The sequence below is a fragment of the Salvia miltiorrhiza genome, chromosome 7 (genome assembly GCF_028751815.1).
Source record: "Salvia miltiorrhiza cultivar Shanhuang (shh) chromosome 7, IMPLAD_Smil_shh, whole genome shotgun sequence".
NCBI lineage: Eukaryota > Viridiplantae > Streptophyta > Magnoliopsida > Lamiales > Lamiaceae > Salvia > Salvia miltiorrhiza.
Genome location: NC_080393.1, coordinates 34,257,056 through 34,273,602, shown reverse-complemented (window position 1 = coordinate 34,273,602; position 16,547 = coordinate 34,257,056). Strand labels below are relative to the sequence as shown.

The 16,547-nt window shown below is 33.2% G+C and overlaps 2 protein-coding genes, 10 non-coding genes and 1 pseudogene across 12 annotated transcripts in view; all 13 read left to right on the top strand.

Moving 5' to 3' along the window:
* LOC130996136 (60S ribosomal protein L17-1-like) overlaps positions 1-1,921 on the top strand; it is a 22,430-nt gene extending 20,509 nt beyond the window's left edge. Inside the window, exons 4-7 of the mRNA XM_057921648.1 lie at positions 998-1,228; positions 1,308-1,410; positions 1,490-1,557; positions 1,671-1,921. Coding sequence (XP_057777631.1) covers positions 998-1,228; positions 1,308-1,410; positions 1,490-1,557; positions 1,671-1,712 — 444 coding nt within the window. The 3' untranslated portion in view covers positions 1,713-1,921. The remainder of the gene's footprint in view (positions 1-997; positions 1,229-1,307; positions 1,411-1,489; positions 1,558-1,670) is intronic.
* On the top strand, positions 422-554 carry LOC130996408 (small nucleolar RNA snoR74). The gene has a single exon (XR_009092588.1). It is a non-coding gene; the product is annotated as a small nucleolar RNA snoR74 (small nucleolar RNA).
* Positions 660-793, top strand: LOC130996382 (small nucleolar RNA snoR74). The gene has a single exon (XR_009092564.1). It is a non-coding gene; the product is annotated as a small nucleolar RNA snoR74 (small nucleolar RNA).
* Positions 1,922-3,863: 1,942 nt separating the features above from the next.
* Positions 3,864-3,996, top strand: LOC130996401 (small nucleolar RNA snoR74). Its single transcript, XR_009092582.1, has one exon. It is a non-coding gene; the product is annotated as a small nucleolar RNA snoR74 (small nucleolar RNA).
* Positions 3,997-4,101: 105 nt separating this feature from the next.
* LOC130996437 (small nucleolar RNA snoR74) lies at positions 4,102-4,238 on the top strand. The gene has a single exon (XR_009092613.1). It is a non-coding gene; the product is annotated as a small nucleolar RNA snoR74 (small nucleolar RNA).
* Positions 4,239-4,333: 95 nt separating this feature from the next.
* Positions 4,334-7,518, top strand: LOC130996135 (60S ribosomal protein L17-1-like). The gene is made up of 7 exons (XM_057921646.1): positions 4,334-5,046; positions 5,139-5,175; positions 5,267-5,307; positions 6,581-6,811; positions 6,891-6,993; positions 7,072-7,139; positions 7,253-7,518. Exons 1-7 carry the CDS (start codon positions 5,044-5,046, stop codon positions 7,292-7,294), a joined length of 525 nt encoding a protein of 174 aa, XP_057777629.1. The 5' UTR covers positions 4,334-5,043; the 3' UTR covers positions 7,295-7,518.
* Positions 6,005-6,137, top strand: LOC130996407 (small nucleolar RNA snoR74). The gene has a single exon (XR_009092587.1). It is a non-coding gene; the product is annotated as a small nucleolar RNA snoR74 (small nucleolar RNA).
* Positions 6,243-6,376, top strand: LOC130996390 (small nucleolar RNA snoR74). Its single transcript, XR_009092571.1, has one exon. It is a non-coding gene; the product is annotated as a small nucleolar RNA snoR74 (small nucleolar RNA).
* Positions 7,519-9,007: 1,489 nt separating the features above from the next.
* LOC130994137 (60S ribosomal protein L17-1-like) lies at positions 9,008-12,876 on the top strand (annotated as a pseudogene).
* Positions 9,447-9,579, top strand: LOC130996400 (small nucleolar RNA snoR74). The gene has a single exon (XR_009092581.1). It is a non-coding gene; the product is annotated as a small nucleolar RNA snoR74 (small nucleolar RNA).
* On the top strand, positions 9,685-9,821 carry LOC130996436 (small nucleolar RNA snoR74). The gene has a single exon (XR_009092612.1). It is a non-coding gene; the product is annotated as a small nucleolar RNA snoR74 (small nucleolar RNA).
* On the top strand, positions 11,587-11,719 carry LOC130996406 (small nucleolar RNA snoR74). Its single transcript, XR_009092586.1, has one exon. It is a non-coding gene; the product is annotated as a small nucleolar RNA snoR74 (small nucleolar RNA).
* Positions 11,825-11,958, top strand: LOC130996381 (small nucleolar RNA snoR74). Its single transcript, XR_009092563.1, has one exon. It is a non-coding gene; the product is annotated as a small nucleolar RNA snoR74 (small nucleolar RNA).
* Positions 12,877-16,547: the final 3,671 nt, after the last annotated feature.

Sequence of the window (16,547 nt, the reverse complement as noted above, 5' to 3'; positions counted from 1 at the left end):
CTTTTATTTTATTTAAAAGCCAATAACCTCATGCTGGTGTAGGAATTGTAAAATTTATTTAGCTACTTTACAACTAACAAGGTTTTGGTGGCTGTATTTGTTTTTTTTAAAGTTGACACTGCGTTTTAATTTTTCTCACAGCTAAGTCAGCTGAAAGATGTGAGGGGGAACCCCCCATTAAGAGAGCAAAGAAGCTTAATAAATATGACCAACATGCTTTCGTATTAAAGAATGGATCTCTGCTCGTAATGAGTGGCTACACCCAAAGGGACTGGCTTCACTCAATGCCTTGTGTTCAGTTTAATTTAGCTAATTCAATCTTAATGTTCATCAGTACACCCATTTTAGTCTAGTTTTAGGGTTCATTAATTAATTTCTATGTAATGTAATTTATTCTGCAGTTTAGACGTTCAACCTGATGATAAAAGCAGGGATCTATTGCCATTTGTGAATTGGTCTCTTGTAAACGTCAGGGATAATAGTTGTGCAATGTTATTGGGTGAACCACTTTGCGTTTTCAGATGAATGATGGTTCAGTAAACAATGCTACATCCATAATGCTTTCATTTTCTGTGTCTGTCACCTTATTCGTTTGATGTAGTACATATAGTAGTGTCTACCGTGAGCTTTTTCGAGCTGGCATATGTTCAACCTGATGTAAAAAAGCAGGGATCTGTTGCCATTTGTGGATAGGTCTCTCGTAAACTTCAGGGATAGAAGTCGTGCAATGTTATTGGGTGAACCACTTGAGTTTTTCCTATGATTTGATGGTTCAGTAAACAATGCTACATTTGTGATGTTTGAAGTCAATTTATGTTGAGTTATGTATTGCTGTCAGTTATGTTTCATATTTGTGTACAACTTTTATGGATTCTCTTCTGCTTGCCTAATTGTCTAATAAATGATTCTGTTCTGATTTTAAATTGAATGCTATATTTCGTGATGTTATCCGGAGATTATGATGAATTAGCTAAGTATGAAAATTTTATTTTATCAGAACACTAGGGAGACAGCGCACGCCATCAGGAAGTTGCCTTTGGGCAAGGCCAAGAGGTACTTGGAGGATGTGCTTGCCCACAAACAGGCCATACCTTTCACTCGTTTCTGTGGTGGTGTTGGGCGAACTGCTCACGCCAAGAATAGACACTCTAACGAACAAGGTCGCTGGCCAGTGAAATCTGCCATGTTCATCTTGGATTTGCTCAAGAATGCCGAAAGTAATGCTGAGGTACGTATCCTGTTTCTTTAGTTATTATACCTGATGTCTTCCTTTTCTTTTCCATGTCTAATTATTAGTTTTTTGACAGGTGAAAGGTTTGGATGTGGATGCACTATTCATTTCTCACATTCAGGTTAACCAGGCCCAGAAGCAAAGGCGCCGCACATACCGTGCTCATGGAAGGATTAACCGTATGTTTGCATATCATTATAGTCTTTTTCTTTTCATAACTGTAACTTTGTGGATGAACTAATGCGACCTTATTCTCAGCCTACATGTCGTCACCTTGCCATATTGAGTTGATTTTGTCAGAAAAGGAAGAGCCTGTGAAAAAAGAGGTAACAAATTGATACGTTTTGAAGTTTTAAATATCCAGCTCTATTAATTGATTTATACTGTACTTCATTTGATTAAGCCCTGACCATGATTGTTGTTTCTTGTTTCTTTACAGCCCGAGTCGCAGTTGGCGACGAGCAAACCGAGGAAGTCTTGAGCAATTGGCTATTTGTTGGATCATATTGTAGTTCAAGTTTTGAAAGTTATTTTTTGGTCCACTTTGTTTTGAACTATGTTTGGATTTTGGAGATTAATCGAAATTTTCTTATGTGCTTGGATATGTATTTTGGATCCTAAATAGCATATTTCTTCTTGGACTTCTTACTCGATCTCCTTTGCCCTCGTTTCATCAATGATTTTTCCCACTTATTTTGTAGGTTGTGTTCATATTCGCGTCCTTTACACGTATTGATATATCATTTCTATGGTTCAAATCTAATCGTATACCACAGATGAATTGGTTTCTAAGGTCCTAACCATTGTAAACACAACATATTAACTCTAATACTAGCAATCAAGTATTCAAGTATCTTCAAGTATTCTTCCAAGTATTCAAGTATCTTGAAGAATTCTATCTATCATTCAAGTATCCTTCAAATCTTCAATTGTTTGAGTATTCAAGTATCTTCAAGTAATCTTCAAAATCTTCAAGTATTCAAGTATATTCAAGATCTTCAAGGCAATAGTCAAAGTATCTTCAAATTCTTCAAGCATTTCTTCAAATCTTCAAGTATTTCTGCGAATCTTTGAAGTGATCTTCAAGTATCCAAAGAAATCAAGTTCAAAAGCTTCAAGACATTCTTACAAATTTTAAGAATGTTCTCAAATCAAATCAAGTTCAATGTTCAATCCAAAATCATGCTTTGAGTCCCTTGGATTGACGTCATCAAATCAAGTATTTCAAGAACATTCGAGCTTGCACCCCAAGAATCAAATGGAAGAGAAGAATCAGAGGATTAACTAGAGATTGCAACCCGCATAAATCTATCTTCAAATCTATCAAATTATCTTTGTAACGCATTTTGTATTTTATCAAATTGAAATACAAAAATTTGTGTTTACAGTCAAGTATCTTTTTTATTTTAGTTTTCCAGTAGATCGAACTTATTTCGACGAAGTAAATAACCAATGTATTTATGTCACAGTCAATGTGACAAAATCTTAAGGAATTGGAGCATGAAAATATGAAATAATTTCCTTGAATAATCAACTAAATTCAAATGTGTTACCTAAAAATTTGATACGTCTCAAAATGTATAATGCAGAATAATACTTGTGTTCATATATATGCCTTTATGTTCAATTCGAGGGAATGAAATTTTTCTCTAAAAATAAATAAAAAAACAATACATTCTGGAGGGATAATATTATCAATCTTTGAAGTGAAAATAAGGAAGAAAAAATGATGAACTTCACTTTTGTGTAAAATGTAGAAAAAGAAAATAGACATTTAAATGCATAAATTTTTATTGTCTATTATTTTTCATGGATAAATTTATCCATCAAAGTAAACGCACCAAATTTAGTATGTTTAGATTGAAAAATAAACCCATTATCATATTATTGAGACCAAAACATAAATAATCTACTATGTTCATTTATGGGCCGACGACTCTACCTCACAATTATAAAAAATTGAGACCCATAAAGGAGAAGCCCAGCCCATGAAGCCATTGAGTATGGGGGTTTTACTATAAAATCTTCTGCACCAACCCTTCTCTTTCTCTTTCGAAGAAGGGCAATCGACTTCCATTAGTTTTTTCAGTACTGCCGAAGAAGAACAGCAGCAACAATGGTATCTTTCATCTTCTCTCAGCCTCATAAATTTATCCAAACACATTTGCGAATTTTGAACTTTTAATTTAATTTATGCTGCAAATTCTACAGGTGAAATACTCGAGAGAGCCCGATAACATCACTAAATGTAGGTTTATATTGTTTTGTGATGATTTATTCTGTTCGTCGTTTTATTTGTCTTGTTTGCTGATTTGGTTTTGTTTGAATGTTTGTTGCAGCTTGTAAGGCTAGGGGATCTGATCTCAGAGTTCATTTCAAGGTAAATTCATGAATTTTATTTTATTTTACTGAGCTTGTTTTAATGATTAACAAGCTAAACACTTTTTTTGATTGGTCGTTATTTTTTATTTTACACTATAAATTAATCCATGTTTTTAGACTTTTGTTCAGTTTAATTTAACTAATTATATCTTAATGTTCATTAGTGACGCCCATTTTAGTCTAGTTTTAGGGTCATAAATTATTTCTATGTAATGTAATGTATTGTGTAGTTTAGACGTTCAACCTGATGATAAAAGCAAGGATCTGTTGCCATTTGTGAATTGATCTCTCGTAAACGTCAGGGATAATAGTTGTGCAATGTTATTGGGTGAACCACTTTATATTTTCAGATGAATGATGGTTCAGTAAACAATGCTACATCTATAGTGCTTTCATTTTCTGTGTCTGTCACCTTATTCGTTTGATGTAATAAATATAGTAGTGTCGACCGTGAGCTTTTATGTGCTGACATATGTTCAACCTGTTGTAAAAAAGCAGGGATCTGTTGCCATTTGTGAATAGGTCTCTCGTAAACTTCAGGAATAGAAGTCGTGCAATGTTATTGGGTGAACCACTTTGCGTATAATTTACTTGGCTAGTCTCTTTAATATGGATTTACATACTGATTGAAATTTGAAACTATTTTTCCAGTGATCATAATTGATTGATTGAAGAAACATCATGGTTGTAATTCTTTCTTTTGATGTAGTGAAAATTTTTGGGCATTATAAAACTACTACTCTTTTTAGTAAGCAACGGAAACAATTATCAAAAGAATTTGAAGTTTTAAGTGTTGACTACAACGATAGATGAAAAGTATAATACTGATCGTTACCATTAATATTATAAGCAATGGTTAATTTTTTAAACATTAATATCTTATTATAAAGAACCCATAATCTTCATTTAACGATGTCAAGTATCTTTTTTATTTTAGTTTTCTAGTAGATCGAGTTTATTTTGACGAAGTAAATAACCAATGTATTTATGTCACAGTCAATGTGACAAAATCTAAAGGAAATGGAGTATGAAAATATGAAATAATTTCCTTGAATAGTCAACTAAATTCAAATCCGAGGGAATGAAAATTTCCCCTAAAAATAAATAAATAAATACATTTTGGAATGAAATTTTAATTTCCTCTAAAATTTAATAAATAAATGAAGTATAATTTAAATTTAAATTTGAAAAATAAACTCATTATTATCTTATTGAGACCAAAAACATAAATAATCTACTATGTTCATTTATGGGCCGGCCCTTCTACCTCGCAATTTAGACCCAAAAAGTTGAAGCCCAGCCCATGAAGCCATTGAGTATTAGGGTTTTACTATAAAATCTTCTGCACCATCTCTTCTCTTTCTCATTCGAAGAAAATCAATCGACTTCCGCAGTTTCTGCAGTACCGCCGAAGAAGAACAGCTGCAACAATGGTATCTTTCATCTTCTCTCAGTCACATAAATTTATCCAAACACATTTGCGAATTTTGATCTTTTAATTTAATTTATGCTGTAAATTCTACAGGTGAAATACTCGAGAGAGCCCGATAACATCACTAAATGTAGGTTTATGTTGTTTTGTGATGATTTATTCCGTTCGGCGTTTTATCTGTGTTGTTTGCTGATTTTGTTTTGGTTGTATATTTGTTGCAGCTTGTAAGGCTAGGGGATCTGATCTCAGAGTTCATTTCAAGGTAAATTCGTCTATTTTATTTATTCCACTGAGCTTGTTTTAATGATTAACTAAGCTAAACACTTTTTTTTAATTGGTTGTTCTTCCTTTTTATTTTACACAATAAATTAATCGATGTGTTCTAAAAGGGGCATCTAGTTTTCCTTAGGAATGTTGTTTGTCTACACTTTTAAATGTTAAGTGTATGAGCAAAAATCAGAAAGCATACTTGATTAGCTTTACTTCAAGTGCTATCAATAAAAGAGGGGTGATTTTTGGAAGAAGGGGAATAAGTTTGATTGCTTTTATTTTATTTAAAAGCCAATAACCTCATGCTGGTGTAGGAATTGTAAATTATTTAGCTAACTTTACAACTAACAAGGTTTTGGTGGCTGTATTTGTTTTTTTTAAAGTTGACACTGCGTTTAATTTTCTCACAGCTAAGTCAGCTGAAAGATGTGAGGGGGAACCCCCCATTAAGAGAGCAAAGAAGCTTAATAAATATGACCAACATGCTTTCGTATTAAAGAATGGATCTCTGCTCGTAATGAGTGGCTACACCCAAAGGGACTGGCTTCACTCAATGCCTTGTGTTCAGTTTAATTTAGCTAATTCAATCTTAATGTTCATCAGTTACACCCATTTTAGTCTAGTTTTAGGTTCATTAATTATTTCTATGTAATGTAATTTATTCTGCAGTTTAGACGTTCAACCTGATGATAAAAGCAGGGATCTATTGCCATTTGTGAATTGGTCTCTTGTAAACGTCAGGGATAATAGTTGTGCAATGTTATTGGGTGAACCACTTTGCGTTTTCAGATGAATGATGGTTCAGTAAACAATGCTACATCCATAATGCTTTCATTTTCTGTGTCTGTCACCTTATTCGTTTGATGTAGTACATATAGTAGTGTCTACCGTGAGCTTTTTCGAGCTGGCATATGTTCAACCTGATGTAAAAAAGTAGGGATCTGTTGCCATTTGTGGATAGGTCTCTCGTAAACTTCAGGGATAGAAGTCGTGCAATGTTATTGGGTGAACCACTTGAGTTTTTCCTATGATTTGATGGTTCAGTAAACAATGCTACATTTGTGATGTTTGAAGTCAATTTATGTTGAGTTATGTATTGCTGTCAGTTATGTTTCATATTTGTGTACAACTTTTATGGATTCTCTTCTGCTTGCCTAATTGTCTAATAAATGATTCTGTTCTGATTTTAAATTGAATGCTATATTTCGTGATGTTATCCGGAGATTATGATGAATTAGCTAAGTATGAAAATTTTATTTTATCAGAACACTAGGGAGACAGCGCACGCCATCAGGAAGTTGCCTTTGGGCAAGGCCAAGAGGTACTTGGAGGATGTGCTTGCCCACAAACAGGCCATACCTTTCACTCGTTTCTGTGGTGGTGTTGGGCGAACTGCTCACGCCAAGAATAGACACTCTAACGAACAAGGTCGCTGGCCAGTGAAATCTGCCATGTTCATCTTGGATTTGCTCAAGAATGCCGAAAGTAATGCTGAGGTACGTATCCTGTTTCTTTAGTTATTATACCTGATGTCTTCCTTTTCTTTTCCATGTCTAATTATTAGTTTTTTGACAGGTGAAAGGTTTGGATGTGGATGCACTATTCATTTCTCACATTCAGGTTAACCAGGCCCAGAAGCAAAGGCGCCGCACATACCGTGCTCATGGAAGGATTAACCGTATGTTTGCATATCATTATAGTCTTTTCTTTTCATAACTGTAACTTTGTGGATGAACTAATGCGACCTTATTCTCAGCCTACATGTCGTCACCTTGCCATATTGAGTTGATTTTGTCAGAAAAGGAAGAGCCTGTGAAAAAAGAGGTAACAAATTGATACGTTTTGAAGTTTTAAATATCCAGCTCTATTAATTGATTTATACTGTACTTCATTTGATTAAGCCCTGACCATGATTGTTGTTTCTTGTTTCTTTACAGCCCGAGTCGCAGTTGGCGACGAGCAAACCGAGGAAGTCTTGAGCAATTGGCTATTTGTTGGATCATATTGTAGTTCAAGTTTTGAAAGTTATTTTTTGGTCCACTTTGTTTTGAACTATGTTTGGATTTTGGAGATTAATCGAAATTTTCTTATGTGCTTGGATATGTATTTTGGATCCTAAATAGCATATTTCTTCTTGGACTTCTTACTCGATCTCCTTTGCCCTCGTTTCATCAATGATTTTTCCCACTTATTTTGTAGGTTGTGTTCATATTCGCGTCCTTTACACGTATTGATATATCATTTCTATGGTTCAAATCTAATCGTATACCACAGATGAATTGGTTTCTAAGGTCCTAACCATTGTAAACACAACATATTAACTCTAATACTAGCAATCAAGTATTCAAGTATCTTCAAGTATTCTTCCAAGTATTCAAGTATCTTGAAGAATTCTATCTATCATTCAAGTATCCTTCAAATCTTCAATTGTTTGAGTATTCAAGTATCTTCAAGTAATCTTCAAAATCTTCAAGTATTCAAGTATATTCAAGATCTTCAAGGCAATAGTCAAAGTATCTTCAAATTCTTCAAGCATTTCTTCAAATCTTCAAGTATTTCTGCGAATCTTTGAAGTGATCTTCAAGTATCCAAAGAAATCAAGTTCAAAAGCTTCAAGACATTCTTACAAATTTTAAGAATGTTCTCAAATCAAAGTCAAGTTCAATGTTCAATCCAAAATCATGCTTTGAGTCCCTTGGATTGACGTCATCAAATCAAGTATTTCAAGAACATTCGAGCTTGCACCCCAAGAATCAAATGGAAGAGAAGAATCAGAGGATTAACTAGAGATTGCAACCCGCATAAATCTATCTTCAAATCTATCAAATTATCTTTGTAACGCATTTTGTATTTTATCAAATTGAAATACAAAAATTTGTGTTTACAGTCAAGTATCTTTTTTATTTTAGTTTTCCAGTAGATCGAACTTATTTCGACGAAGTAAATAACCAATGTATTTATGTCACAGTCAATGTGACAAAATCTTAAGGAATTGGAGCATGAAAATATGAAATAATTTCCTTGAATAATCAACTAAATTCAAATGTGTTACCTAAAAATTTGATACGTCTCAAAATGTATAATGCAGAATAATACTTGTGTTCATATATATGCCTTTATGTTCAATTCGAGGGAATGAAATTTTTCTCTAAAAATAAATAAAAAAACAATACATTCTGGAGGGATAATATTATCAATCTTTGAAGTGAAAATAAGGAAGAAAAAATGATGAACTTCACTTTTGTGTAAAATGTAGAAAAAGAAAATAGACATTTAAATGCATAAATTTTTATTGTCTATTATTTTTCATGGATAAATTTATCCATCAAAGTAAACGCACCAAATTTAGTATGTTTAGATTGAAAAATAAACCCATTATCATATTATTGAGACCAAAACATAAATAATCTACTATGTTCATTTATGGGCCGACGACTCTACCTCACAATTATAAAAAATTGAGACCCATAAAGGAGAAGCCCAGCCCATGAAGCCATTGAGTATGGGGGTTTTACTATAAAATCTTCTGCACCAACCCTTCTCTTTCTCTTTCGAAGAAGGGCAATCGACTTCCATTAGTTTTTTCAGTACTGCCGAAGAAGAACAGCAGCAACAATGGTATCTTTCATCTTCTCTCAGCCTCATAAATTTATCCAAACACATTTGCGAATTTTGAACTTTTAATTTAATTTATGCTGCAAATTCTACAGGTGAAATACTCGAGAGAGCCCGATAACATCACTAAATGTAGGTTTATATTGTTTTGTGATGATTTATTCTGTTCGTCGTTTTATTTGTCTTGTTTGCTGATTTGGTTTTGTTTGAATGTTTGTTGCAGCTTGTAAGGCTAGGGGATCTGATCTCAGAGTTCATTTCAAGGTAAATTCATGAATTTTATTTTATTTTACTGAGCTTGTTTTAATGATTAACAAGCTAAACACTTTTTTTGATTGGTCGTTATTTTTTATTTTACACTATAAATTAATCCATGTTTTTAGACTTTTGTTCAGTTTAATTTAACTAATTATATCTTAATGTTCATTAGTGACGCCCATTTTAGTCTAGTTTTAGGGTCATAAATTATTTCTATGTAATGTAATGTATTGTGTAGTTTAGACGTTCAACCTGATGATAAAAGCAAGGATCTGTTGCCATTTGTGAATTGATCTCTCGTAAACGTCAGGGATAATAGTTGTGCAATGTTATTGGGTGAACCACTTTATATTTTCAGATGAATGATGGTTCAGTAAACAATGCTACATCTATAGTGCTTTCATTTTCTGTGTCTGTCACCTTATTCGTTTGATGTAATAAATATAGTAGTGTCGACCGTGAGCTTTTATGTGCTGACATATGTTCAACCTGTTGTAAAAAAGCAGGGATCTGTTGCCATTTGTGAATAGGTCTCTCGTAAACTTCAGGAATAGAAGTCGTGCAATGTTATTGGGTGAACCACTTTGCGTATAATTTACTTGGCTAGTCTCTTTAATATGGATTTACATACTGATTGAAATTTGAAACTATTTTTCCAGTGATCATAATTGATTGATTGAAGAAACATCATGGTTGTAATTCTTTCTTTTGATGTAGTGAAAATTTTTGGGCATTATAAACTACTACTCTTTTTAGTAAGCAACGGAAACAATTATCAAAAGAATTTGAAGTTTTAAGTGTTGACTACAACGATAGATGAAAAGTATAATACTGATCGTTACCATTAATATTATAAGCAATGGTTAATTTTTTAAACATTAATATCTTATTATAAAGAACCCATAATCTTCATTTAACGATGTCAAGTATCTTTTTTATTTTAGTTTTCCAGTAGATCGAGCTTATTTTGACGAAGTAAATCACCAATGTATTTATGTCACAGTCAATGTGACAAAATCTAAAGGAAATTGAGTATGAAAATATGAAATAATTTCCTTGAATAGTCAACTAAATTCAAATCCGAGGGAATGAAAATTTCCCCTAAAAATAAATAAATAAATACATTTTGGAATGAAATTTTAATTTCCTCTAAAATTTAATAAATAAATGAAGTATAATTTAAATTTAAATTTGAAAAATAAACTCATTATTATCTTATTGAGACCAAAAACATAAATAATCTACTATGTTCATTTATGGGCCGACCCTTCTACCTCGCAATTTAGACCCAAAAAGTTGAAGCCCAGCCCATGAAGCCATTGAGTATTAGGGTTTTACTATAAAATCTTCTGCACCATCTCTTCTCTTTCTCATTCGAAGAAAATCAATCGACTTCCGCAGTTTCTGCAGTACCGCCGAAGAAGAACAGCTGCAACAATGGTATCTTTCATCTTCTCTCAGTCACATAAATTTATCCAAACACATTTGCGAATTTTGATCTTTTAATTTAATTTATGCTGTAAATTCTACAGGTGAAATACTCGAGAGAGCCCGATAACATCACTAAATGTAGGTTTATGTTGTTTTGTGATGATTTATTCCGTTCGGCGTTTTATCTGTGTTGTTTGCTGATTTTGTTTTGGTTGTATATTTGTTGCAGCTTGTAAGGCTAGGGGATCTGATCTCAGAGTTCATTTCAAGGTAAATTCGTCTATTTTATTTATTCCACTGAGCTTGTTTTAATGATTAACTAAGCTAAACACTTTTTTTTAATTGGTTGTTCTTCCTTTTTATTTTACACAATAAATTAATCGATGTGTTCTAAAAGGGGCATCTAATTTTCCTTAGGAATGTTGTTCGTCTACACTTTTAAATGTTAAGTGTATGAGCAAAAATCAGAAAGCAGACTTGATTAGCTTTACTTCAAGTGCTATCAATAAAAGAGGGGTGATTTTTGGAAGAAGGGGAATAAGTTTGATTGCTTTTATTTTATTTAAAAGCCAATAACCTCATGCTGGTGTAGGAATTGTAAATTATTTAGCTAACTTTACAACTAACAAGGTTTTGGTGGTTGTATTTGTTTTTTTTAAAGTTGACACTGCGTTTAATTTTCTCACAGCTAAGTCAGCTGAAAGATGTGAGGGGGAACCCCCCAGTAAGAGAGCAAAGAAGCTTAATAAAAATGATCAGCATGCTTTCGTATTAAAGAATGGATCTCTGCTCGTAATGAGTGGCTACACCCAAAGGGACTGGCTTCACTCAATGCCTTGTGTTCAGTTTAATTTAGCTAATTCAATCTTAATGTTCATCAGTTACGCCCATTTTAGTCTAGTTTTAGGTTCATTAATTATTTCTATGTAATGTAATTTATTCTGCAGTTTAGACGTTCAACCTGATGATAAAAGCAGGGATCTATTGCCATTTGTGAATTGGTCTCTTGTAAACGTCAGGGATAATAGTTGTGCAATGTTATTGGGTGAACCACTTTGCGTTTTCAGATGAATGATGGTTCAGTAAACAATGCTACATCCATAATGCTTTCATTTTCTGTGTCTGTCACCTTATTCGTTTGATGTAGTACATATAGTAGTGTCTACCATGAGCTTTTTTGAGCTGGCATATGTTCAACCTGATGTAAAAAAGCAGGGATCTGTTGCCATTTGTGGATAGGTCTCTCGTAAACTTCAGGGATAGAAGTCGTGCAATGTTATTGGGTGAACCACTTGAGTTTTTCCTATGATTTGATGGTTCAGTAAACAATGCTACATTTGTGATGTTTGAAGTCAATTTATGTTGAGTTATGTATTGCTGTCAGTTATGTTTCATATTTGTGTACAACTTTTATGGATTCTCTTCTGCTTGCCTAATTGTCTAATAAATGATTCTGTTCTGATTTTAAATTGAATGCTATATTTCGTGATGTTATCCGGAGATTATGATGAATTAGCTAAGTATGAAAATTTTATTTTATCAGAACACTAGGGAGACAGCGCACGCCATCAGGAAGTTGCCTTTGGGCAAGGCCAAGAGGTACTTGGAGGATGTGCTTGCCCACAAACAGGCCATACCTTTCACTCGTTTCTGTGGTGGTGTTGGGCGAACTGCTCACGCCAAGAACAGACACTCTAACGGATAAGGTCGCTGGCCAGTGAAATCTGCCAAGTTCATCTTGGATTTGCTCAAGAATGCCGAAACTAATGCTGAGGTACGTATCCTGTTTCTTTCGTTATTATACCTGATGTCTTCCTTTTCTTTTCCATGTCTAATTATTGGTTTTTTGACAGGTGAAAGGTTTGGACGTGGATGCACTATTCATTTCTCACATTCAGGTTAACCAGGCCCAGAAGCAAAGGTGTCGCACATACCGTGCCCATGGAAGGATTAACCGTATGTTTGCATGTCATTATAGTCTTTTCTTTTCATAACTGTAACTTTGTGGATGAACTAATGCGACCTTATTCTCAGCCTACATGTCGTCACCTTGCCATATTGAGTTGATTTTATCAGAAAAGGAAGAGCCTGTGAAAAAGGAGGTAACAAATTGATACGTTTTGAAGTTTTAAATATCCAGCTCTATTAATTGATTTATACTGTACTTCATTTGATTAAGCCGTGACCATGATTGTTATTTCTTGTTTCTTTACAGCCCGAGTCGCAGTTGGCGATGAGCAATCCGAGGAAGTATTGAGCAATTGGCTATTTGTTGGATCATATTGTAGTTCAAGTTTTGAAAGTTGTTTTTTGGTCCACTTTGTTTTGAACTATGTTTGGATTTTGGAGATTAATCGAAATTTTCGTATGTGCTTGGATATGTATTTTGGATCCTAAATAGCATATTTCTTCTTGGACTTCTTACTCGATCTCCTTTGCCCTCGTTTCATCAATGATTTTTCCCACTTATTTTGTAGGTTGTGTTCATATTCGCGTCCTTTACACGTATTGATATATCATTTCTATGGTTCAAATCTAATCGTATACCACAGATGAATTGGTTTCTAAGGCCCTAACCATTGTAAACACAACATATTAACTCTAATACTAGCATTCAAGTATTCAAGTATCTTCAAGTATTCTTCCAAGTATTCAAGTATCTTGAAGAATTCTATCTAGCATTCAAGTCTCCTTCAAATCTTCAATTGTTTGAGTATTCAAGTATCTTCAAGTAATCCTCAAAATCTTCAAGTATTCAAGTATCTTCAAGATCTTCAAGGCAATAGTCAAAGTATCTTCAAAATCTTCAAGCATTTCTTCAAATCTTCAAGTATTTCTGCGAATCTTTGAAGTGATCTTCAAGTATCCAAAGAAATCAAGTTCAAAAGCTTCAAGGCATTCTTACAAATTCTAAGAATGTTCTCAAATCAAATCAAGTTCAATGTTCAATCCAAAATCATGCTTTGAGTCCCTTGGATTGGCGTCATCAAATCAAGTATTTCAAGAACCTTCGAGCTTGCACCCCAAGAATCAAATGGAAGAGAAGAATCAGAGGATTAACTAGAGATTGCAACCCGCATAAATCTATCTTCAAATCTATCAAATTATCTTTGTAACGCATTTTGTATTTTATCAAATTGAAATACAAAAATTTGTGTTTACAGTCAAGTATCTTTTTTATTTTAGTTTTCCAGTAGATCGAGCTTATTTCGACGAAGTAAATAACCAATGTATTTATGTCACAGTCAATGTGACAAAATCTTAAGGAATTGGAGCATGAAAATATGAAATAATTTCCTTGAATAATCAACTAAATTCAAATGTGTTACCTAAAAATTTGATACGTCTCAAAATTTATAATGCAGAATAATACTTGTGCTCATATATATGCCTTTATGTTCAATTCGAGGGAATGAAATTTTTCTCTAAAAATAAATAAAAAAACAATACATTCTGGAGGGATAATATTATCAATCTTTGAAGTGAAAATAAGGAAGAAAAAATGATGAACTTCACTTTTGTGTAAAATGTAGAAAAAGAAAAGAGACATTTAAATGCATAAATTTTTATTGTCTATTATTTTTCATGGATAAATTTATCCATCAAAGTAAACGCATCAAATTTAGTATGTTTAGATTGAAAAATAAACCCATTATCATATTATTGAGACCAAAACATAAATAATCTACTATGTTCATTTATGGGCCGACGACTCTACCTCACAATTATAAAAAATTGAGACCCATAAAGGAGAAGCCCAGCCCATGAAGCCATTGAGTATTAGGGTTTTACTATAAAATCTTCTGCACCAACCCTTCTCTTTCTCTTTCGAAGAAGGGCAATCGACTTCCATTAGTTTTTTCAGTACTGCCGAAGAATAACAGCAGCAATAATGGTATCTTTTATTTTCTCTTAGCCTCATAAATTTATCGAAACACATTTGCGAATTTTGAACTTTTAATTTAATTTATGCTGCAAATTCTACAGGTGAAATACTCGAGAGAGCCCGATAACATCACTAAATGTAGGTTTATGTTGTTTTGTGATGATTTATTCTGTTCGTCGTTTTATTTGTCTTGTTTGCTGATTTGGTTTTGTTTGAATGTTTGTTGCAGCTTGTAAGGCTAGGGGATCTGATCTCAGAGTTCATTTCAAGGTAAATTCATGAATTTTATTTTATTTTACTGAGCTTGTTTTAATGATTAACAAGCTAAACACTTTTTTTGATTGGTCGTTATTTTTTATTTTACACTATAAATTAATCCATGTTTTTAGACTTTTGTTCAGTTTAATTTAACTAATTATATCTTAATGTTCATTAGTGACGCCCATTTTAGTCTAGTTTTAGGGTCATAAATTATTTCTATGTAATGTAATGTATTGTGTAGTTTAGACGTTCAACCTGATGATAAAAGCAAGGATCTGTTGCCATTTGTGAATTGGTCTCTCGTAATAGTTGTGCAATGTTATTGGGTGTCACAGCCCGCAACCCTTAATGACAAATTTAGCCGGGATTATGACTTGGGATGAGAATTAATGAGTGGGAACGGATATGGACAATTACTTATCATTAAAGTATATTGGAATGTCACTCATAGATAAAATGCTAGGATCATATATGATCATTTGGATACTTATAAAACATACACATAAAGGAGAACTGATTAAGGTGGGTTACCCAATAACACGTGTCACAACTTCATAACATAGAGTTATTCTAATTAAAGTGTTTTGCAGCGGAAAACGTGTGAGATATACATATGAAGATGTATACTCAAGGTTACATTTCTTGAAATGTCAAAGGAACACCCGCTCAACATCATTCCATTCCATCAGCTGCTCAACCTGCACATTTAGAAATACATGCAGGGCTGAGTATAAAAATACTCAGTGGGCACATATGCCTACTATGAAATATAACATGCTTCGTAAAGATTTAAATTGTCATGCCATCATAAGCAGTACAGCAAGGGGTTTTTCGCTAAAAAGGCCCAAGCTTACTAAATTCAGTTGTGATTCTTAAAGTTCGACTGCAGTCTAAGTTCTCTTGTAATCTATCATATCTGGAACTGTGTGCCGGAGAGGTGGCCACCTCTCACGGTCACTTGACCGGCCAACCCGCTAGATGACTCACGGTCACCGGTGTACACTAGCCCTGGCAGGATAGCTATCAACTGCTCAGGACCCGAATTCGATTGCATCATTGGCAAAGCCAAAGCAGATAGATATCATACTAAAATTTAAACATTTTATGGCAAGACAATACTTGAAATAACTTTAACTCAAATATTTTGTAACGAAATAACTTGCTCAAATGTAACATTAAACTCATTTGATAGATATATAAAACTGAAATTAACAGTTAAATCATCTCATACATTCATTCGTATAAGAGGCCTACGACACACATGGGATCTCTATATACGTATAGTAAAAGTAATGCCCACCTGATTGCAGTGTTTTGCTACTTAAGACAATGATTCTCTTTCCTTAGCGCGATAGGTTACTCAGACGCTTTTGTTTATTTGAACCTTTGATAACACGAAAACATGTGTTCGAGTGAATAATAGAAAAGATAACAACAAATGCAGTGAATCACTATTCACTCATTTCTCTAACTACCCATATTTCCTTAAACGATTATATCTAACTCATATACAATCGTTCTTCCTTTATCAAAATACTTCATGTACCTTTGAGGATGTAGGAAATTCCATTTTATTCATTTATTTATCTATTATAAATAAAGAATAATTCTATAAACATAAAACGTTTTCCTTTTCCCCATTTAATAATGCCAATCACCAATATATATATACACATCAATAGCTCATTTATAAACTAAAAGTGATATTTTATCAACAATAAAACTTTAAAATCCTTAATAGGAATTATTTTGAATCATTTCCATCTCAACAAAACTGTATA